We start from the raw sequence: 24,964 nt of genomic DNA on the forward strand, positions 1-24,964 counted from the left end.
GTAACAATTATGTGAAAACCCCTAAGTTTTTAGTTTAAATATAATATGCATGCATCAATCTATTAATATTAGGTCCTCTAGGGATCACTGTACCCTTATTATAAAGAAAAGGAGGAGAAATATTTTATAGTTTTCATAGTTTAGAAAGTAATATGTTAAAAAAAAATGAGGGTTGCATATTGAAATGGACAGTAGTTTAGGAGTTTAGTGTAAGTATTCTAATACTGCATTATAATTATTATTATGCGAAAAAGAAAAAGAAAAGGAAGGATAAAAATAAGTGAGAAAGTATATTGTAATTTTTTGGACTAGAATGTCCTTTCTCCTCCTCCTAATATTGAATTGAATCTTGGTAGTCTATACTTTATATTAACATTAAACATATATATATATATATATATATATATATATATATATATATATATATATATATATATATATACTGCTAATGAAGCTAACTAGCATTTAGTTATTCTTGGTACACATAAAACATCTTATTTGGCTAAGGGAAACTAAAAATTTAGTTGAAAACATTTGAAACATCTCATTTTTCTAAGGGTACTAAATTTGCCAGTCACTGGAAGAAGAGTGAAAGCATATGGCATAAATAACCATGCAAATGTAGAGTTTTTGACCATTCGAAGTCTTCCCATCATACATTGTTACCAGGTAAATAAATTACAATCTTTTAATGCGTCAACCAAAATCGGTTTTGGCCACAAAAAGTTTTCTCCAATAAAAATCACTAACCCTTTAACTATTTGTTTTAATACAAATCTGTCACAATTTTGCTCCTCCTCCATCTCTCTGACTTAGAAAAATAATAACTACATGGTAATTAAGTAACAAAGTCAAAAAAATCCAAGAGATGTTTATAAAAATGGTGATAATTTAGGAGAGCTAAATATAATTAACCTAAAAAATAAATTATGTTGCATGAAAATTGATCACTCAAAATTCTATCCGGGTACACTATTTAGCATGCAAGCCTAAAATATGAAGCCAAAAAAAAATTCTGCAAATGGGCTACAATTACAAGCCTTGTAACTAGTTGTCCTAGAATAATATACATATTAAAAGATAGTATAGAAATCTTGCCTATGGATCAAATGAACTAACCCAAGTTGCCAAGCAGTCAAAAGTTACAACAAAAAGATCCGATACATAGAAATCTTTTTATCAAGTATTTACAACATACGGTATAATTCCCTACATCATCTGCAATTGGGGAGAATTCCTACTGGGAATTCAGAGAAGAGAATCTAGTCAGTTCGTTCCCACACATTCATTCATTCAACAGAAGATCATCTAAATCAGTCATCCACATAGAAAGGCGTCGAGAGGCTATCCATGACGGCAAATTGCATGTTCTCCGACGGCTTCCAGTGTCGCTTCCGCTGATTTATGAACCAGTTGTTTATCTGCTTCTGATCTAGGCCAGTTGATTCGGCCAATGCGATCTTATCAGCTTCCTACGCCATTGAAGCATAACAAGATAAAAAGGTTACAGTTGTTTGTGTTAAAATATCAGTTGGAGAAATCATCAGCTACAAACAGCTTAAGGAATTATCTTTTTCCTTATTTTAGATTAAGAAAAAAAGTATCAAATTATTCATATTCTAGATTAAAAACACTATTCAAATTATAATACACATCAATCAAATTACAATTTTATCCTTTCTTTACGTAGAATTATTTTTAAAATCCTTGCTTCTCTCTGCGCCCACTTATCTTATTCAACAAATTAAAAGTTTTGGCTTGATTTTCCCACCCAAAATTTTCCCTCAATTTTCTCAACTATCTAATTGTATAATTACAAGTATGCATTGCTGCACTACAAGTATATAATGTATACATATCATTATGCATTGCATACTTATAATAAATGAGAATACTTTAATTAAATTTATATGACAAATCATGAGCATCTCAGTTAACTTTTCTTTCTTATTTGTATGATTTCTCAATTTTCTATCACATCAAAAATATATAAATATTTGTTCAGTTTTTCAACTTTCTTATATAATTACAAGTGCGCATTGCATGCGCTAGAAATATATAATGTATGCTTATAATTGTGCTGCGTATACTTACAATAAATGAGAATGCTTTAATTAAATTTTTATGTCAAATCAAGAGCACCTGAGTTTAATTTTTCTTTTTCATTTGTACAGTTTTCTTACTTTATATCACATAAAAAAAACATTTATACACTATACTAAATTACATGTTCACATTAGATATTAGAATATTCTACTCTAAATTAGAGGTACAATTTTAGGACTAAGAATCTAGAATAGCTATTAGACATATTAGAATATCCTACTCTAAATTAGAGGTACAATTGTAGGAGTAAGAATCTAGCAAAACAATTGACCTACTAGAGTATCCTACTCTAAATTAGAGGTACAATTTTAGGAGTAAGAATCTAGAATAGCTATTCTAGATTATCTCAAAACAAACAAGGCCAGGGTAATTAGTGAGTTTCCATAGTATATCACTCAAAAATGATGAGTGCCAAAATATAAAAATGGTTGTAATCTAGCAGGTTCAGAAGCCTAAAATGGCAGCAATAACAATTAAATGTTGATGAAATCTAAAATGGCTCCATGAACTTTCATTTGCCACTTAACCCCCCGTGGTCTTAATCCCTGCGCAACCATTAATTATCTTAAACTAACAGTGAAAGTAATTTTTCATTAAAACAATTAAAATTTGACCGTTCTACCCCTTATTTTATCTTTTTGTAGAAGATGCATTATATCCAAAAGAAACATAAGACTAAAGGTTTTCGTAAAATAAAAAACAAATCACTATTTAATTAATTGTTGTAAAACATAAAAGGGGAGTTTAGTCTATCAATAGTAAAATTAATATCTATGAGACTGCATGTAAGATAGAACTATAAGGAGGTATGTTTACACCTAAATAATTTCTCATGAAAAACTAAACTGTATATGTATGTGATAGCATCAATGTAATCGATCGCTTACCGTCGGATATGGCCATTTATAATGAGCACTCCACCAGTCAAGTAGTTTCTGCCGTGCTTCTTTTGGTAGCTTCCCTATCTTCTTCTTCTTTGAGAATTCCTGCTTCAAGCTACTTAGGTAGCCACTATACTTGCGCAGAAGCTTGTCTTTCAGATCTCTATCCTCACCTTTCAGATGAGATTCCTGGGCCTCTATTTCACCTCCACTGACTTCCTCTTCCGGGGATCCGGTAGCCTCATCTGGTCCAGAGAATAAGTTGTGCTTTTAAAACCAAAGCAATGCGTATATCACTTCATCTGTAGCTTAAATTGTATCCCTAAAAATAATTAATTTGCAAGCACTTGACTCCATCTTCTAAAGCACACAAGAGGGAGATTCAGAGCAAGTAAAGCACTAAGTGATCACTCTACTTCGTTTATACTATTGTCTTTCAGATCCACAACTTTCTAAAATCCAAGAAATAATAGGACTTTGACCATCTTTCAGATATGAATATAGTAAGCATAGGAGCTGAACTCAGTATCAACAGCCCTTATATCATCATCACCATCATCATCTAGTTATCTGCTCATCCATTATAATCTTCTCCAAGTCAATCACCATGATATTGTTGTGATGCAGGCGTGCAGCATAAACTGTTGCTCTATGCATGCCTCCATTATGATATAGGTAAGCCTGCATGAGTTCTAATAGCAACAACACATGCATGCAACGGTTGCTGATCAAACAAACAAGTACGTGCTATATATATATGCCACAGGCCCACCCCCACGAGTGCATGCAAGTGGTCCTAAATGCACACATAAGGAAGGGAGCATATATATATATATATACATACATACCTACATATATAAATATATAAAAGCACGAAACAAATAGAGCATACAACTGCAGTGTAAAGTAGCCACGTGTGCTACTTTTCCTCTCCAAAGGTTTAGTAGTCAGAGGTCTACAGTGCCCAGGATTCCATATGACACGCTTCTTTTCCTCTTCCAAGGTTGGGTATTCACTTCTTTTGTGTATAACCTTCTGAAGCGTTCACGAGAGTGTTTCCTTTTGCATCTGTGTGGTGGGAGGAAAGAAATAGGCTAACTTTACCCTTTATATGCTGTCTTGTCGTATGGATTTCCTCATGATGCAAAAAAATCCACCTCGACCACAGAGCTACAAATTCATCTTGGCATAATTATACCATTTCAATTGCAAAACCCAACAAACATGCAACCGTAACAACCAATTCTCAAAGTCTAGATCCCAAACCATAAAATTCTCACCTCTCAAAAATACAATAATAACAGTTTTCTTATTTTGCAAAAGAGTACCTTTTTTTTAATGTTACAGACAATTTTTAAATATTATAACGGTAACGCTCACTATTATTAGCGCTTAAATTACTGGCTTACTGAGCCCTTTTAACAATGCATATAATTAAAAGAGTAAGAAAAAATAATTTTATCCTTGTATAGATGGATTAAAATAGTTCGGGCAGCTTAAATAAATATTTTCAAAGTTTTTATTCGCAATCGTGTAAAGGAAAATTTTGCATTGTGTTCCTCTCATATATAGATTATATGCACTCAAACATAACAAGATATGCATTTAATATAGAAAATATAAGCGCTCAGTAAAGCCCAAATTTACCTATAGAAAAGAAAAGGAGACTAAATTAAATTTCAAAAAAAGCCCCAATAGACGACTACGCAAGTACGATATACTTTCCGCACGTAAATTTAAAGGGTCTTTTTAGTAATAAGGGAAAAGTGTAGGTGGTGATGCGCGAAAGAAGGCTATAATGGCAGAGAGAGTAAATTATGCGCAGACTACCGGCGGAAATGGTGGGGGGCGTCCTCGGGCTGGGAGCAATTAATGAACTGCCACTCTCCAGTAACTCATTTCCTAGGGCCGACCCAAAACTTCTTTGCCCACATTACCCTTCACTAAAGTGCAAAAGCCCGCCTACCCAGAAGGGTAAAATCGACTTTTGCTACCAAACATTAGTACATAATAGTACACAAATGGAGCACCTATATATGTTAATACCAACAACTGTTTGTAGTCCTATTATTCTATAATCAAAAGGAGAAGGCATGAATAAAGTAGCTGGAAAAGAAGCCATGTTAACAGCAGATGGGGTTTTACTATTTAATTACATCCAAATTTTAGTTTAGCATATAGATATATTTTTCATACTCGATACAAACTTTGTTATAAAAGAGCGTATGCTAGAGTCCATTATTACAAATCAAATACAAATAAGTTATAAAAGTACAATCCAGTTTTCTTGTGGAACATTGAGAGATCAAACATAAATATATATTAGTTATCTGGAGATAAGTTGTTTTATATCCACAGGGCCAAGCCATATAATAGTAACCAGGTAGATTATATTAGAATGACAATAACTAAGAAGTTATCACTAGTTACTGAAAAAGATGGCAGCTTCCCGAAGCCATAGTCAATAAAAATAAATGCATACATATGAACGTCTAAAGAAAAACTTATATTATAGGTCAACCGGGTTTACTCGTAGTATGTGCAGCTATTCTAACAAGTATAAGAATTCTTGACCAACGAAGTTTTAAATGGCCACTTGAAAATTTTAAGGAGGGTTATAGAGCATCCACAAACAACATAAAACTGAAGAAAAATATGGCTAAAGTTGACTATAACGAAAGAGAATTGAGAAGAAGCAAATAGATGAATCTGCTCAGAGAGTTAATTTTCAGCATGTTGGTAATCCCATGCATGTTCGATGATCACTATATATATTTCTACTTTCTTTTACATTTCTAATTGATAATGAAGTACTTTGGGCTAATCAAAGATCATATAAAGTGACTGACGATGAGCATAACAAATCCCAGCATGCATTCCTATTACGAATTATACCTCTTTCTCTGGTAAAAAAAACATCCTAGTATTGGTGAAGATATAACAACAGCTTACTATATTATTTACGGTTAAAATTGTGAAGTTCTAGCATACACAGGTTTTGAAAAATAATCAAGGTCTAGCATGTCAAGTGACGTCTAAGTAAAAAGGATATTCATTGATTCCTAGCCACTCAGTATACACCTTGTATAACTTGCTAGTGTGATCCACAGCAATCAAGTTAGTGATTCCTCAAATACTCTTAAAAGATGGCGTTCGATGTGATAGAACAACTATGAGATCCTTGACTACAACATACTTGATCAAACTTCTATTATTTTGAGAATGCAATATAAGATCCTCACCAACTCATCAGCCTTTTCCTAAAAGAATCTCTAACCATTAAGATGCAGAAGGGTCACATTGCACTTCGATCTCTTACCTTTGCAATCCAAGAGATTAAAGCAAAATATTTTAGACTTCTTCTAGACCTTACTATTATCAAACCCTGACACCAAAGGATAATGTCCTCAAATGCCACTTACAGTTCGTGAGATCTCAGGATTACTAAACATGAAGAACAAATAAGTAGGAAGAAATGAAGACATTTCACAAGGAACTAACTGAAAGTCTGAAACCATATCACACGCAAATGCACGTAATAAGCAGTATGCTAACTAATGAATTAGCTACATATTAATACTGGTAAAGCTCAAAATGCAAGTATCAGTTATATCTGTTGTAATAACGGCCAGTGTTGTCAGGTAGTCAGGAATGAAATATGCAATTGATGGGAGCTAGATTGGACACAGTTGAACTATAAATGAATATGAGTATGTCAGTCCAACAATACAGTACAGAAGAAAGAGCAACAGCAGGGCCATAGTTGAAATAATAGACTAAGAACAGACTGAACAGTGTCAAAGCACAAGCCCACTACCTACTTGACCATGTTCAATGGTAACTGGGATAAAAATGGGAATAAATAAATAAATAACTTTTACATATATTCATAACAGCAAAAAAAACCAAAAGAAAACATCCTCAAACTACTCATCTAATATGTGCTATATTACTATATATATATATATATATATATATATTCCCTTTCATGCTTGACATTGAAGTAAATATTTTCCTACCTTTGAGAAAACAGGATTTAAGTAATGCAAAAGAAGCACTATAATTACTGAGAAATTGCTAGATATTACCAGATAAAGTACTTTGCATACCTCTAGTTCATCAACCCAAGCATTTCCGAGGGAAAGATACTAAAATGCACACGTCAATGGTTGGTTAAAATAAAACTCAAGGAGCAAAATGGAAAGAATAAGAAGAGACTTTATGGTAAGAGTGAGGAGGTCTGAAGAACATTGCCAGAGAAGTTTATGTGGCAAGTCACTAAAAAGTGCATATTCTACAACATTGCAAGCGTATGCGAATCCAACAAACCATTGTCTTAGGTAATTTTCAAAGATATCCAAACATTATATAATAAGATAGAACAACTCCCTAGGCACGGCACAAAGAAGGTGTGTCTTAAGTTTAATATCGTATCCATAGGCCTTTCCCAAGACGGCCAATTTTTTTTCCAAACTCTCACACCCCAAACTACGAGAGAAGCAAAGATCTATGGATATATAAATATAATGCAAGAGAAGCAAACATCTAAGGAAACACAAGTAAGCCATAATGTGAAAAACCCATAGGGGCAAGAGGCCAAAACCAAGTTAATTTTCTTTTCTTTTCTCTCTCTTATTAACTGTGCACTGGAGAAAGGGCAAAAGAGAAGAGCAGAAAGAAGACAAAGGCAGAGAAAGGCACAGAGGGGAACAAGAAGAAAAAAAAAGAAGCTTATTATTTTCTGGGCGGCCTAGAAGTTAATGTTAATGGCGAATAAATGTGAGTAGCAAACGACAAACCCCAGAAGGGGAAGGAAACAAGAAAAAAAAACAGCTTCTTTCTCATAGAGATTTCATTCAATTAATATGCAGTCGAGATTACTGCAGCAGCAGCAACTAGTCAACTTCAGTTGAGTATGAGTCGCTGCAGAGATCATTCCTCCCTCTCTCCATTACACCATGACGACAAACTCCTTTTTCCAATTGCAATAATCCCAATCATATCCTATGTTGCTTTTCTTTTTTGTATTAACGAAAAAAGAACGAGTAGAGAGAAATGAAGTACCAGGGAAATGGGGTAAGCTAGTGGAAGGAGGAGGCGGCTTGCAGAGATCGGAGAGCTGCGACTCGATGCTATTGAGGAAGTTGGTCGCCTCATCGAACGGCCGGGCGAGGTCGGATCGGTATTTTACCAGCACGTCGCAATAAGTCTCCTGCGTATAATTAATTCTTTGTTCGAGAATACATACATACATATATATATATATAATAAGGTGCAAAAAAGAAGAAGGAAGTCGAAACCATGAAGTCGTCGAGCTCGGGATCCGCTCCAAGGAATCCAGAGATCGTCCGCCCTCCGTTCTCTCGTCGGATCTCGTCCAAGAGCGACGCGATCTCCGGCGGTGCTCCCACCTATACAAAAACAAAACGATCAAACGTAGTGCAACTAGCGAAAGAGAGAAGAAGAGCTTTGGTACCTTTTGGCAATCGATGTACGCTTGGAGGAGGTTCGGATAGCGGGGATGGGAGGCGATCCGAGCCTTCATCTCCCTCAACGCGTCGTCGTCGTCTCCGGCCGCGGCCACCACATAGCCCGCGGAGCCCATCCGGTCGTCGAATCCGACGCCGAGCCCTCCTGCGGCGGCGGCGATTAGCCCGTGGAGATCCTCCACCGTCCGATGCGTGTACATCTCCTCCATCGGATCGCGATCGCGATCGAGACGAGATCGTGGGAGTCGATCGATCTCAATTATCGTCGTCGTCTACACTAAGAAGAAAGAGAAGAGAAGAGGAAGTAGTGAGAGTATGAGACAGAGAGAGAGAGTAAGGAGTGTGGTGTGATTGTTTCCTCCGCGAATGGAGACTGCGGGCTTTCTTCCGCGTTAATAAAAAGGAACTTTCTTAAACGAAGAGAAACCCGGATTACATTAATCACAACGTTAATTAATTAAGAACTCGTTAATTAGGATACGACCAATAGATTATAGTTAATTAAAGTTCGCTAACGTGGTCGCGACTTCGCGGTCTCCGAACGCTCACCGGAGTCCGCACGTGCGTCTCTAACGCCGTAGTCTAACTAGCGACAAAAAAAGGTTTACCCGATTAGTTATCCTAACGAATGTTGGGCTTCTTCACGGAGCTTTTCAGTTAACGGAAATCATTTCGAAAATAATTTTGGCCTTTCTTTTCCTTTTCCTTTTCTTTATTATACTACCTTTTATAACTCCTTCCAAATGGCAGCCACGTGGGCTAGTAAGTTCCGATCAGATCATGTGAGAACGCGAATCTTAAGGCAAAGCCAGCCACACGTGCCACCTCCGAGGATTGAGATTGGTGTTTAACAAATCGTTAGGGTGATTTGAAGCGCCATTACTTTGACTACAATTAGTGAGATTCTTCGTACCCTCACATTTTCTTTACAACACTGGAGGCGTCCATCTTAATCCTAATAAGATACTTATATAAATATTAAAAAGGGGGAGGGGGGTGTTTATTCTTTATGATTTGATTTTGGTTACTCCACTGCCACTCCATTATTTTACAAGTTGGGTTTTGATTGATTGGATTGATTGATTGACGTGTAGCAGGAAAAAGAAAACAAAAAAGTATTGAGGGAACCTCACATCCTACATACCATAGGCTCTACATAAATCCTCCTCTTCCCAAAAACACCCTCACAACTCTCCAGTTTTCTTTCTGTACATCAAATATTATGCCAGATAAGTAGTTACTTAACATGTTATTTGTATACTACTGCTCTTTTGCTAAATTAGATATGTCTATAAATCGATCATCTTACGTTAACTAAAAATCACGTAAAATACGTCTATAACTCACTTCTCTTCTTAAGTGATTTGATGTGTATACTTAGAATAGGAAAAAAAAAAAAAACTCTACAACCATGAGGCAAGCCTTACCTGGGGCAGTTTAGTATTTTGGACTCACCAGGAAACCAGGGGGAATAGGCTCACCCGAGAATATTGGTACTGGAGGTGATACTGTGAAAAAGAAGCTAAATATAAATATATATATATATATATGTAATTAACAAGATGTGATCAGGACCGTTGAAGTTTGTGGATCGTAGTGCACGAAATCTTGGTGAGGTGGGCACTTGTTGGTCATTGCTATTTTCACGCAAAGATAGACAGGGTTGGTCAGGCACGGAAGTTTGGGTCAGACTCAGACATGATGTGCAAGTCAATGTCGGACGGACGAAGTAGGATATGACTGCACGTAGTAGGACGGAACCTGACTCTGGCGTAGGTTAATATACGATTGGATACTTAACTTGGTTTGGATACTGCTGAAACGGGTCGGATAATATCCGATAAGAATTCTCAATTCTTTCCCATCCGGCCCGGCCTGATACGATAAGCCCGTGGCCCAGCCCGAATACCGACCCGTTTAGCCGAAAAAGCCCTCAAATTCTTTTTTGTGTTTTTTTGGGAGTTTTACGGAACACATCCTGTTATTTTATCTACGGGGATAATTTTGTAATCTGACCCTTTATTTTATCTAATATTGACCAAATTACTAAATAATATAATATTTAATCTTATTTTTTATATCCCTTCAGTATCTTTCTCATCGCCGTAGCCGCTAACTTTTCTCATTTTTCTCCTCCTCATTTTCTTCTTATTTAAGTATTTTATATATTATAACTTAATATTCTTTTTTAATATCGTCTAAATTAATTTAAATTATTAAATAATAATTATAGAGAAAAAAAAAGTAACACACAAAAAACCCCTCAATTTCTATCTTCTCCACACTTTTCTTCTTCGCCTTCTACCTCCTCGTTCGTCCTCGCCGTCGATCTCCTCTTCCTCCTCCGCCGCAATCGCCTCTGCCTCCTCGCTGTTTGTCACCTCCCACTCAAAAGCTCGGCGCATGGCCACCTGTAAGGGAGGCGGAGGAGGAGGAGGAGGACAATCTCGTCGCCGCTGGCTTCAAGAGCTCGACGAACAAGCTTTCCGTAGATTTCGGGCTCTGAAATAGATCCGGCTGAACCCGTTCCGGTCCATGTTAGGTGGCATCGACATCGACACCGACACCGACACCGACACGTGATCCCACACCTTCATCCTCATCGGCGTCCTCGAACTCAGGTTGATTACAAGACATCCAAATCCTATTAGTTCAATTATTGGAAAGATCCAAGGATTTTGTCATGTTAGAAAGGCCGTCTTCATCAATTTTGCGCTCCGGAGGAGATTTCTTATCAGGATCAATCTTTATTGCATTTGGATTTGTTCTGTTCTTGGGCTTTTTCTCCGCAGCCATCTTATCCAAGTTTCTTCCGCCATTTGAGAATCAAGTTTTGTCTGCCATTCAGAATGACAGGTGCGTGATAATTGTAGATATTAGTTCTTACTCTTTCTGATTGGTCCCTGGCACCTTACGAGGCACGAGCATTTTCCTACGAGGTTAAGTGATTTGTTCTGTGTTAAGTCGTCTTTCTTTTTAGTTTTATGCCGTTGTTATACTTGGTGATGCTTGGAGACTTACTGATCGTATTCTCACTGCTGCAATAGTCAGACCAATCAATTGGAAAGTATTTAACGAATCACATCATAAGATTGGTTTTGTAACTTGATTTAGCTTCAGTAAAATTAGTAACGCGAAAGCAAGTCTTGATATTTGTAGTTATGCTAAACATTGTTCGGTTAGTGTCATTATTTTAAAATACTTCCGTTTTAATGCTAGTCTCCCGCCTTAGACAGAATATAACTAGGCTCCCCTTTGGTCCCTCTTAACCGGCCTTAATATCTTGAACCATGTTTTGGTATGTATTTTGACTTTGAAATTCAAAATTATTGTAGATCCTGATAAATTAATGGATTTGAATTGCTTAGTATGGTTCTTAACAAGAATACATTACTATATTTCTAGATTGTATGTATGAATTTTAACCTTTTCGTTGACTATTCTTTCTTATATTTGTTCATCTTTAAACCGTCTTGAATTTTGGGTGCCTTCTTGGTGCTTAGGCATCATAATCCCTTGTCCACCTGCAGTCTTTTAAAACCTTGGTTGGTGTATAAGCCTTAAACCCGAGTAACGAGTTTATATGCTCATTTTGATAAGAAAAGGGGTGCCCACCCTCGCCCGATAAAGAAAACTGTGTCTAATTTAAAAGTTGTACAATTTGACCACACTTAAGCATACTTCTAGAAAGAGATTAGTGTTTGACACCTTATTTACAAATAAAGAGGAGCTAATCTACAAATAAGGGAGGGTTATGCACCAATGAAACACCACCTTAGGTTTTGGTTTGAACAAATGCTGAAAAATTGAGTAGAAGATGTGGACATATATATATCTGTGTCAAAGAATATTCACTATATATGGGACAGGTATCTATAAACTCTAAAATTGGATCCTGTCTGAATTTATCTTTTAGAGTTCATGATATTGTGAGCATATAAATGAAAGCGAATTTTTTTCTTTTTTGTTTGATGTAAGGGCAAGTTACTAGTTATTTGGTACCATATTGAGATATTGCAATGTATTTATATTAGGTTATTGTCCACATAATTGTAGCAGATCTTGATCATCCCTTTTCTTCATTAACATCTGGGTTTTTTTGGACCTTTTTTTTTTTCTTCCTATAGTCACTAGTAGCATTGACAGCTTTTGTTGATTATGAATAGTGCCTTTTTTGAAGGGGTATAATACATATGAAGGTATTACTATATGGACAAAGAAAAATAATTAAAATCGTCAACCTTATCTCACAGACTTGGAGAAAAGTAGATAAAAGTTTAGCTAACTTTAAAATTTAGAATATAAAGATCCAGCACATCAGAAGATTTTGAAGAACAATTTTTCTTGAGCATTCTTCTGGATCTATGGAATTCTTTTATAAATGAGTTATATATTTATTGTCTGTGATCATGCATAAGTTCACCTAGCAGAAACAGGACTGAAGTAAGGCTTTATCTTCTGTATTTGAATTTCTGCCCTAGTAGGCAAGCTAAAGAAAACTACACGAAGTTTGACACTTTACAAAGAGAAACTGAAATTTCATGACTTGAATTTGGCTGCTATTGACATGATTCATACTTTAATTAATTTTTACTAGCTTGAGTGTTGGCCATTTAATTTATTTTCTAATACCTTGATGTGTGACCTTGCTGCTAAGTTAAGCTTATGGCTTTGAATCTTGAATTGGATATGTTCCACAGCTGCACAGCGTGACATCGTCACACCTTCCATCTTTTGCCTGTATTATTGTCAAATAAAATGGGAGCATATATCCTCGTAAGCTTCTAATGCCACATATTGGTAAAATATAAAATTTAAATTAGCCCTTGCGACATCAATCTTTGGCATTTGAATGCAATGGAGAAAGTCCTTGAAAACAAAGGATGGACTTGAAAGCTAGGTTTTAGTTCTGGTCAGCCGTTTCTAAACATTAATTGCACTGGATAAGATCAAGTGGAATATTTATCACTGTAAATGCTGGAAAGGCTTACTTCTACATTTCAGCTAGCTGCAATTCTATATTATACAGATGATTTGTGTATCATCTGCTTGTACAACCTACCTCATGAAATTCCAAAACTTGTTCTGCATAAACAACTTGGAATAAAGAGAAGGGAGTGATAATGAAAGAATTTGTTTGTCAGATATGTGCTGACATTTCACATGAAAATTCTAGAGTTGCTCAATTATTGGCAAAATTGTATGGTCTGATGCACTGGTAGCATGAGCCAAACCATAACATGTCAGCATTTCGGATGCAGTTATTACCATACAGAATATTACAACCATCTATTCTATTCCAACTCATATTCATTATCATTCTTTTTTCCATGCAACCAAGCATTGCACTTTCATTGCTGATCTTTCTGTATTTGAATTCCTTCATGACAGATACTACTGCCTGCTTGTGCCATTGACACTACCTGTAATAGTTGTGGCTGTTTACCTGCACTGGCTCAGCATGAAACTCTTCAAACATGCATGAAACTCTTCAAACGTTTGAAGTAACCTGGTTGATTTGTAGAGCTGCTGCTTAGGTGATATTTTCAGGTGAAAATTGGTTTGTGAAGGCCTCCCAATGGAGGAGGTGTCAGGTAACTGACCAATTCTTCCAACAAAATGGACCATATGGTTTTCATTATACATTTTTATGTGTTCTTTATTAAGTAGGCTGAGTTACCTACTGGTGTGTGGAGTCCCATTCAATTTGTCTTTGTTAGACAAGCAGCTACCTTCGTCGTTTAGTTCTTAAATTTTATGATGAATGGTAGGTGCGTTCAAAGATTCTTCTACCCGAACAGTGATTTTCCACACGAACAGTACAAGTGTATTAAAGTTAATCTGAATATTATGAATTTATCAAGTTTGTTGTGTTATTTATTCTTTAAAAAAAATTATTTTTTTTAGTAAGTTGCTAATTTCTAAAACCCGTCTACTTCTAGAATAGCAATAGTTTTATTCTAGATAAGCTTCTTATTCTTGTGTAGTAATTAAATAACGATTTATCTTATTTTAGTATAGTAATTCATTATTCCATCTCATCTTATTCCATAAAATTTTTGAAAAAGTAATTTAATAATAATCATAATTATTAATTTACTTATAGATTAGTGTTATAACACTCAATTATACATTATCTCAGCTACAATTAATATTTATTCTCTACTTTCTATTTCTTCTCTTAAATATTAGTCTCTCAGTTGAGATTTTCTCTCTTATCTATTTTATTTATTAAATATTGGTCATCTCTATTTTCTTGGACTAGTACATTCTACAAAAATAAAAGTAAAAAAATTAAGCCCACACTCTTTCAAATAATAACTCCACACTGCATAGTTATTCCTCGTAATATTTGAAAATAGTATTACAGTACAAGGTTATTTCCTCAAAGTGTAGACTTATAATCACTTATAGTGCGAGTACATGAGGTATTTTAAATTCATAGTTATAATAAAAAAATATTATAATTAAATAAATATATATTACTGTTGGTTATTATTTTACATTCGATTAAAAGTATTTTTATCGTTCGGTATAAAATAACTAAAATTTATTTTGCTAAAATCAACAAAACTCATATAAATAACTAAAATTTATTTCTGTAAAATATTTTATCAGCGATTTTCTTTCTTATACTGTATTGAGAGATGTGTGACATTAGATAGCTCTTCCACTCTTCGGACTATTTTTAGCAACTTATAAATGAGAAAAAAAAGATGCTCTTTTTCAAACTCTTAACTTCATTAATTAGATATAACCAAGGAAGTGAGAATTACAGTAATTTGAAAAAGATTTATAACAATTTAAAAGTCTTCAATAGAAATTATATAAACATAAGATATAATGATCGAGTAATAAGTACATAAACAATAAGATGTTAGGTCTCCTATATATATATATATATATAATAAAAGAAAATAATAAAAAGGTTTTTTTAAAATAAATTTTGCAAATTTTTTAAGCTCATGTGTTAAACATAGGCTAGACAAATAACTATTTTCTGTCATTAATATAAAGACACTTAAATCTCAAAATATAGTAAATAATAGGTTGGACAACTAAAGCAACTATCTTATTAAACAAAATCGATCTAATTCTCTAAGCTGCCGCACTACTATTTGCATACCTGGGATTTAGTTGGATGGTCCCTTAAAAAAAACTGAAAAAAAAGGTCCCCCCCCCCTCCCCCCAAAAAAAAGTTAGTAGGCTCAATTCCAATCTTTCTCCTCAGCTGCACCTCAACAACGTTGGAATCATCTCCAGAAATCATGCCCACCGTGATGAGAATATTTCAAATATAATAATCCCATTGCTGATACAAATAGATCCACCAAGGGACACTGAAGTGATGTCTGCTTGTTTCTTTGCATGAGCAAAAATATGGGCAGCCAACATAGAAAGCAGAGAAAGAGTGGATAGTCTAAGTGTCATAATTGGGTGCATTTCTGAAGAGGAGATCACTGCCAAAAGGAAAATTGTATAAAACTCCAAAAAACAAAAGAAAACAAAAAGTCCATTTAACACCTTTGGCTAGTTTCAATTCATCTCACATTAATCTTATTATAAGACTATACAAAGAATTTATAGCATACTGTTCATCTGTGAGTTTTTACTCTCAGTCACATTTTATTTTTCCTGTTTTAATCTCAAAATATTTTATATGTTCAATGGGTTATCCAAATTTATTTTATACCATTGGAAGCCTTCCTCCCTCAACTCCCAGCCACTAACTTCCACTTCAGGCATGTACCCAATTTTTCCTTTTTGGTACCCTTTCAATTATTGGTGGTGGGAATAGTGATCCACTAAAGATGCCCATGTTGATTTGCTTGAAAAGTTTATCATGCCAGAGAAGGTTAAAGGATGGGATATTTATTTGATGACTGGAGGATGGAAAATTTTTTTGTTTTTGTTTTGGATAAGCATGAGATAGTGGGTGAACAGGTAGACAAAAGCATTAGCTCTAGAAAATTCTGTTTCTACTGAAAGAAAGCCCTCACCTTTTTCCAAAAAATTCATCACCTCATTCTTTTCTTTTCTTTTCTTTTCTTTTATATATATATGACATACATTATTGATCCATTATCTAAAAGTTTTAAGTTATTGGGTCATTTTTCACAACTTGTTTTAGTTATCTATCCTAATACGATACGATGGTATTATCTTGTCCACATGCATGCAGTCTATATATTATTGATACGTTACTTAATAACTTAAGATCTTAGTTTAATAGGATATCGAACGGTTACGATTGACGAGGATAACTTATTGCGTCATTAACTCGTTGGCACTGATAATAATTCTTGGAAGAAAAGTATGGGAAAAAGGTTAGGATGCAAATGAAATCATGATGCACAAGAGCTGCATGGATTGATATCTATTAGTGCAAAACCACACTGGACATAGGACAGTAACTCAAATAATATCAAGAGTTAGATACCTAACCTCCGGATGTGAATCCAGGAAAGTGATGTTATTAATAATTCTTAACAAAAGGGCAGTGCAGCAGGACCAATATCTTAATTGATGTGAAAGGATTTGAAAAGAGAAGAAGAAAAAGAAGCAAGCTAAGTTGCACCAATTTGCTTTAACAAGATTACTTCTTGATATAGATTTAGGAATAAGTACAATTATAGAATAAATAGCAAAAAAATATATCATTTGATTTAAATATGAAATAGATCGATGAGAGAAATTAACATTGGTGAACAAGACTGTTATGATGTGTAATTGTTATTCTGAAATAAATATATATATATATATATATATATATATATTATATTATAGAATAAGAAAAAAGTTATTTCTGAAACGAAGGGTGCGGACCAGACTAGGGTGGCCGGGTGGCGTGTTGGATTTTGAAGATAATATCATATTTCCATTTAGAGAGAAGACTTTGTACAATTTGCAGTCTAATCCAAAAGGCAAGGGCCCTTTTATTTCAGTAGGCTTAGGCTTAGTTTATTGAAGGCCTCTTTGTCCACTTCCAACCATACACAGCTATTTAAAGGTAAGACATGCAGATTCATCTAAGAATTAAGATATATATCCCTCCTCCTCTTCTCTCTTCTCCACTTTTCTTTTTCTCTTGCTTCTTGATAGCATGGAGGATTTCTGGCAGGAGCAACTCTGTGGGTCTTGAGACCACCACGCTTCAAAAGGAGGAGTGAGGCTACTTCCTACTTTCTCTTCCAAGAACTAACCAGTTTGCCCATGTTCCTTCCGGCCACCGGATTCGCCAAATTCCGGTGCAGCCTCGGCGTGAACAATGGCAAATCGGCAAGTCACAAAACGGCAAGGGTGCACTCTGATTGGAGTCACTTTTTCTTCTTCTTCTTCTTTCTTCTTCTTTTCCAGCTCTTTAATGTGGAAATAATAATCACCTGCTATGCTATGATAGATCTTCTGTTGTTGTAGATGGTTTTCCAGTTTCAGGATCAGAGGGTCTAAATCTGTTTAGTAGCAGTTATCGCCGACTTGTTTTCATAATTCCAAACTTCTCTTTCACCCATGATGGATTGATTGCATCCAGTCTCTTTAACTGTGTGAAAAAGTATAGATCTCTAATATCCAAAACCTTAAGACGTGGACAGATGAAAGATTAAAGAGTGCGACTCTTTACAATGCACAAGAATAACTAATAAATAGTAGTAATTAAATTAAATCAAGTTAGATGAGGTTAGTTAACTTAAAACCGGCAGACAATGTATATCATACCTTTAAGATACACTGAAAGAAAATATCGTGCTACCGCGCGCAATTATGACAAACTTGAATTTATTATGCACCTGTAAATCAATATTCTACAAAAGATTATAACGAGTTGGCATAAACTTTCCTAGGGAGATGTTTCTCACTTACAAACAAAAATAAATAGAATGATAGAATCTATTGCAATGTTTTGGAATGCCCTTCGTGGTTGCTCCTGTTGTTTTATGCGGTGATAGTTACAGATGGAAATCTTTTTTAATATGTGTAAACATCTATACTGACATTTCCAAGCTTTGCAACTGGAAATTCTGCAAGAGTATTGGACGTCATGTCATAGATGACACAGAAGAAACACCTTCTCATCTACTCCAAGATCCTTTGCCAGCCATCAGAAGAGAAGCGTAGAGGAGCTCATTCCATGAATCCGGTATTCCTGGCAAGCACCAGTGGCTGCAGTCTTGAGACTTCTCAGCTGCAATCTGCTCCTCCACAGTGTTATATTTCTTTCGATATATTGAAGGGTGACCATCCTTCCTATAATCTGTGAGCCTACTGATATTGAGGTATAACACTGGGGTTTTCATCTGTCGCAGAATTTGCTCCAAAGCCCTCATCTTTGAAGGGTAATGATGAAGATAAGATTGATTGAAAATTGGATCCATTTCCTTGTGACATTGTCCTCCAGAGTTCCACTGTCCACCCCTGCAACCAAATCGACAGTAAAATTAGGCATATATTACCATGTCCCGAGACAAGCTTGGCTCAACTGCACCCTACTTTGAGCAGACACCATAAATTCATCTTTGAGGACAGAAAATCCATGTACTAAAAGGCTTTCTCATCACATATTTGTCTGCAGAGTATTTTCTACAGCTTTTAGCCATGTTTTCTGGTGTAGAAATTGATGTTAAGTTTTTAAGATCTGCAAAAAGTTTTTTTACATTGCGACCTTGTGGGCGTCACACATTGAAACTTATAAAGCTTCAAAAACTTTTTGGTAGAGATGTAAGATATTGAAAGCAGAAAGGTGCTGAATTCACAAAGACTCCAGCAAATGCAAAGATATTTGAAACCATGGGATTTTGGCATACAGTTATTAATCCCTACTTGCTAACCTAGCATAGAGAGTGCTAATAAGGTAAGTTTCCTTTTCAGTAAAACTGAAGTCAACCAGTTGTCGGTAGAGAAGAACTCCTACTAGGGAAATGTCTAACAGAAGATATGACCAGTCTCTGGACATTTTTGTAGAGATATGAACTCTTCACATATTGGTGCCCAGTTCACAGCCAAGAAAGTTCAGGCTAGGGAGGGTTTACCCAAAGACCTATATGGCCAGTTGGCAGGTAGTACGTTCTGCCTTGTTCGCCGGAATGAAGGCTCACATAGACAATAAGTAAACCTCCTCAAACTTGTCTTAACCAACAAACATAAGAACCAAAGAGCCAAAGGCAGCAAGCCTCTCAGAACAACAAAAACTCCATCCATCAAGTTTAAACAATCATGCATTTTACCCTCCTCCACTTATTAGACAATTCAGACCTTTATCCCTTACCTATAGGATTTGATTGTTCAATCTGAGCTGAAATATCTTGATGTACATAAGGTGTGCTTCCGTCAGAACTCACATAAAGTGAAGCACTCTGGACATAAGATGTCCAAATCATAACACTCCTTTTCCAGTTTCATCAGGCCTGTTCCTTGCTTATAAATGTCAACAATTTCTGTGTAGCTTATCTTTTACTGTGTAGTTCGCAATTCGAATTTGATGAATTAATGCAAAAGTCAAGCCTTTAAAATTGCCTAAACTTCTTTAGCAAAAAAGCATAGATCATTTTTTATGTAGAGCCATTGCCCATTAGAACAGCTTGTCAAATACTCAAATTCCAGAATTTCAGGGTTACGAATAGTATAAACTATAAAATGCTAAGTTGCTAACAAAAATAATGATAGGATTACCTGAAGTGGGTGAGAGAATATCCTCTGAAGACAACTTGAGTTCTTTTGGAGTTGATGTTCTTGTCTACCCATGTAGCCCAGGTTGTAAGAGCCTTCTTATAAGCTTCCATGACCTTGAGAACAGGGTACACATAATTGCCTTCTTGATAGTAGTGTATTCTGCTTCCCATAGTTAAATGAAAAAAAGAATAGAAGCAGAGTAAATTAATACTTCTGACGACCAAAAAAAAATTATGCAGGGTATAACATTTACAAACTGCAAGTTCCTTCCTGTAATTATGAGGACATAACCTAATTTGAAGTGCATAACAAAGCATCAACAGTCCACATGGAAGAAATGTAATCATATGGTAATTAGAAAGAATAGTTATAGTACTATACTCACCCCTTTGATGTTTTCTCATGAGTCCACCAGTGGCCTGTATTGAAAACTATGATATCAGCTTTACGATATGCTGAGGTTGTTTCATCCAATATATCCAACCTCAGTTTCTCATCTAGTGATCCATTCACATTCTTAAAAAACTCTTTAACAATAAAAGGTGATCTCACAAAATCTACATAGCACTTATAATCCTGCATTGAGATTTATTGGATAATTAATCAAACCAATATAATTTCCTAAATGAAAGCCTGTATAGTACGCAAAGTAAATCAGTACCTCGAATCTGAATGAGTAGTAGCCTCTTGTTTTAAATTGTTTCTTTCCTGATACCTCATAAACTCTTTTCTTGTTGCCAACACTATGACGAAGAATACAAACCAAAGATTCCCACATATTACGGTTTAGTGAATCACCAACAAAAATAATCCTTTTGCCTCTTAGCCTTTCCAGAAAATCAGTTCCATTTAATCTGTCAGAAGCATAAAAGAAGAAAATTATTATTTGATTAACTAACATTCAGGTGTTGAGAAATATGACATAGTAAAAGATAGCCAATAGAAAAAGAAAAGGATATAAATGATGCCTTCCCTCAATTCCAATTGCTACCAGAATAAAGAAACAACTCTCTCTCTCTCTCTCTCTCTCTCTCTCTCTCTCTCTCTCTCTCTCTATGTTTGTGTGTCACCACTCTGTTGTTCTCATTGCCTAAAAGTTAATTTATTAATAGTCTGGCAGCAATGTTCTTCTTATCAACTTTAAGAAATAATCAAAATGGTTGACGCTTACATTGAGATATTGCTATTAAGCTTCATTGATAGGACAAGATGTCAGCCTTTAGGATGGTAAGGGGCACCACTAACTACAATATCACTTGGTGAAGACTTGACAAACTCTTTTCCAACTATTCGAATGAAATATGCATTTACATGAATATAGACAACAACTCGACAATATATTACGCCAATATCAGGACACAAAAGCCTGACTCCTTTCATTGGATAATGGTATTATTCTATAATGTAGTTTAATCTTCATTCCAAACAGAAAAAAATCTAATATCTAATTATCAATCTATAAGACCAGCATTATTAGATATTGTACAAGCAAAAATATCAGAGCAGAAATTACCAGATCTAAAGAAAGAATATTTAATAAATTAAAAGGGGCATCAAGAAAATAGAGGCAAGGGTACACATTGTATTGAAAAGTCAAAACTAAGCTTGCTAGGATTGTGCTCTAGTGTCATGTGCAAGATCTATTTGGAGCTTGCAGCAAAACACATCTCTAAATATTCCAAATGTGATGTCAGATATAATATAATATCATTTGTACTTCTTTATTCCCTTCCCATGCAAAACAAAATTTGAACTGTGAATTCCTAAAAGAAATCCTAATCTATAGATGTTGACAAAGAACTAATTGTGACACAAAAAGAATACTAGTTGCTTTAGGAGAGAACAAATTTGCAATAGCAAGGCCTGCTGCTATTGTATATCCCAATGCTGAGGTCTAAAAAGAAATACACCACATCTAATTCATGAATCTACATGGTATTGCAAGACTGAAACTATCAAAAGGAATTTTTAATGAAGAGAGAAAAATGATCCTGAATATGCAATCACCTTGGAATGTTGCAGCCATAAGGTTGCCATCTCCATTTCAAGAAATCGCGGTCAGGCCTCCCATTCTTATGACAGTTGAAATCAACATCTATATATGGGCACGAACCTGCAGGATAATAAGCATAATTTTTATCTCTCACCCATCTTCCATCAAATATATCACATTTCTGGGAGGGCTCTCCGTTTTCATTTGCTCCAGCTCCCGCCATTCTCGCCGTAAGGTTTGCTTCACTGCTGCTATGACTAAAGTTCTTTCTTTGTCCATATGATTGGTTCCTCTGATGATCTCCATCTCCATCCTTAGTCTCAAAGATCGTTGCTTTAGGTATGCCTCCTCCACGACCGGTAGTCTCATTTGAAGAAGAATTCCTTCCGTGAATCCTCTCTGATGGCATTGTTTGTCCTCCGGAACTTCCAACGTCATCCCCTCCGCTGGGTTTGTTATCAAAATCCACTGAACTATTCGAGCCTTTAATCTCCTCAGTCCAATTCTCAGTACTGTTCTTTCCCAAATCTGATACTAATCCAGTAGATGAACTATTTGACGAAAGACTTCCATTTTTATCCCTTAAACCAAGTTCCCCATCATGGGCTTTCTCCAGAATCCCACCCGCAATCACCAAGTTGCTGGATCCATTCCCCCTACTAGTCAAATTACCCATCTCCCTTCCATCAAAAGGTCCTTTTGACGAATTCCCATCATGGGCCTTCTCGAAATCGACTCCTCCTTCCTTGCTCGACGAAAAAGTTTCAATCTTTGGCGGTTTCAGGAACCAAGAGAAGAGAGCAGAAGAGTAGGCGCTCGCGGGAGCATCAATGGAGGAGAGTAGAAAGACGACGGAGAGAGAAGCTACCAAAAAGACACCGAAGCCAGAGACCACCTTGCGCTTAGAGGAGAGGGAAGAGAATGCGCGCTCGAAGGAGAGAGAAATCTTCCTCCAATCCATTGCAGAGCTCGAAACCGACCATAGAGAGGAGAGGTACTTCGTCGCCTTCTCCTCCTCCTCCGGAGTAGTAGCAGTTCTTGCTTTTGTTTTGGTATCCTCGGAGAGCGTGAAAGTTGTAAACAGAGGCAGCGGTGTGTTGTTTGGGTTTGGGTGGGCTCTTTCTATCACGCGATGCCAGTAAGCAGTGGATGAGAGAGAGAGAGAGAGAGGGAGTTATCTCTATCGATGGTTTGAATAATTGAATGCATTTCTTTTATTGAGGTCTTTTACAAGATTGCCACTAAACACTTCTTTAAAATATCATAATTGTTATTTGACTGTTTCATAAATGTATAACTGTGTTAGTTTTTAACTAAATATTCCTAACATATTATTGTTAAAGTTAATATATATATGTGAATTACTATTAATATTTTTTTTTCTTAAAATATTTATTAGTAATTTTTGAATTGCATAAGTTTTTTTTTCATTATACTCTGCTTTTTCTAAATTATATTAGGTAAAGTATTGGATAGTTCTACGAACTATTTTAAATAATTTATTTAAATCAAAATATTTTTTAAGTAGTAAATTATTAAATAATTTATTTTATATTAATTATTTAGGATTAGATCTTTTCAGAAAATGATACCTATTAAATTATCTGTAATTAAATATCTTTAATATCTTTACTTTTTCTATTTCACTCTCAACCAAAAGTAAAGCAATCATCGTGCAACCCACGTGTCATTTTTCTTGAGAAAAAAATATATTAAAAGGATAGAGGCATCTTATTTTTAAATGAGTAATGTTTTAGAGGGTGTATATATAATTATTCATTTTTTGTGTTAAATTAATTTTTTTTAAAGGCTTCTCCTCATTAATATCTAAAGTTAAAACCGTAACTAAAACACTTAATTAGTCATTTTTAAAATAAAATATTAATTTTATTAGCATTTTTATTAAAACTACTTAGATAATACTTCATATTTCTTAACCTACGAAGATCTTATTTATAATAAATAGATATTTTAATAGTTAAATCTAGGTGTTGTATATTTTGATAAATAAATTATAAATTATAAATTATAAAATAAAATTAATTTGGTCAAAAACTAGCGTGTCGGTGGAGTCAATTTTGTAACATATAATATAAATACAATAGAGACGTCTCAATTATTGCAAGCGTACGTGTCTGAGACTATGGCGTTTTATTGTCTTATTAAGCATCTTCTTATTATGTTATAAATTGTTCTATAAGCTCGATTATTTATTTTAATTATAAAATATATTTTTAATAAAAATATAAAAAGTTTTATAAATTAAAATAATATAGTAAGTAATTCCCAGAGCCATATAGAACCGCAAAAGGTAACGTAGATTCTCAAAATTTTACTTTAAATTTCTTTTATTAGTTTTTTTATGATAAAACACTTAACTCTTTAGTGTTTTATAAACTTTAGAATTATTTAAGAGTAAAATATTAAATTAATCAACTTTTTATATAACCCATTTTAATATTAACTATTTAAGATGTAGTCTATTTGCGTAAATAAACTATAAAGGATCAAGAACTCTCGCACTCTGCTCTTCGCAATCGCAGGGTAATTGTTTATTAATTAATTTGATAAAAATTTAACGGTTAAAATTTGTAAGGGTATAAAAGAAATATAATAATTTTAAAAAATATTTTCCATTTAATAGGTAATTATTATTTTTAAAATATATCACCTTGAACATTATTTTTAAAAAATTATATTATCTTAATAATTTATCAAGTAAAAAATAATTTAACGGGTAAAATTCATAACGGTATAATAGAAATACAATAAATTTAAAAGATATTCCGGTTCAATAGATAATTATTATTTTTAAAATATATTATCTT

General features: G+C 34.7%; 2 protein-coding genes across 2 annotated transcripts; both read right to left on the minus strand.

The window, feature by feature from the left end:
• Positions 1 to 1,142: 1,142 nt before the first annotated feature.
• Positions 1,143 to 8,905, minus strand: LOC140781623 (homeobox protein knotted-1-like 6). The gene is made up of 5 exons (XM_073127690.1): positions 8,464 to 8,905; positions 8,288 to 8,398; positions 8,052 to 8,199; positions 2,994 to 3,232; positions 1,143 to 1,472 (listed from the first exon to the last, which is right to left on the minus strand). The coding sequence occupies exons 1-5, from the start codon at positions 8,683 to 8,685 to the stop codon at positions 1,314 to 1,316; spliced, it is 879 nt and encodes a 292-aa protein (XP_072983791.1). The 5' UTR covers positions 8,686 to 8,905; the 3' UTR covers positions 1,143 to 1,313.
• A 9,331-nt stretch (positions 8,906 to 18,236) lies between these two features.
• Positions 18,237 to 23,277, minus strand: LOC140781490 (protein trichome birefringence-like 2). The gene is made up of 5 exons (XM_073127476.1): positions 22,151 to 23,277; positions 20,805 to 20,997; positions 20,529 to 20,719; positions 20,144 to 20,302; positions 18,237 to 18,889 (listed from the first exon to the last, which is right to left on the minus strand). The coding sequence occupies exons 1-5, from the start codon at positions 23,095 to 23,097 to the stop codon at positions 18,547 to 18,549; spliced, it is 1,833 nt and encodes a 610-aa protein (XP_072983577.1). The 5' UTR covers positions 23,098 to 23,277; the 3' UTR covers positions 18,237 to 18,546.
• Between the last annotated feature and the right edge of the window lie 1,687 nt (positions 23,278 to 24,964).

The sequence above is a fragment of the Typha latifolia genome, chromosome 2 (assembly GCF_019914945.1).
Source record: "Typha latifolia isolate L0001 chromosome 2, TyphaL0001v2, whole genome shotgun sequence".
Lineage (NCBI taxonomy): Eukaryota > Viridiplantae > Streptophyta > Magnoliopsida > Poales > Typhaceae > Typha > Typha latifolia.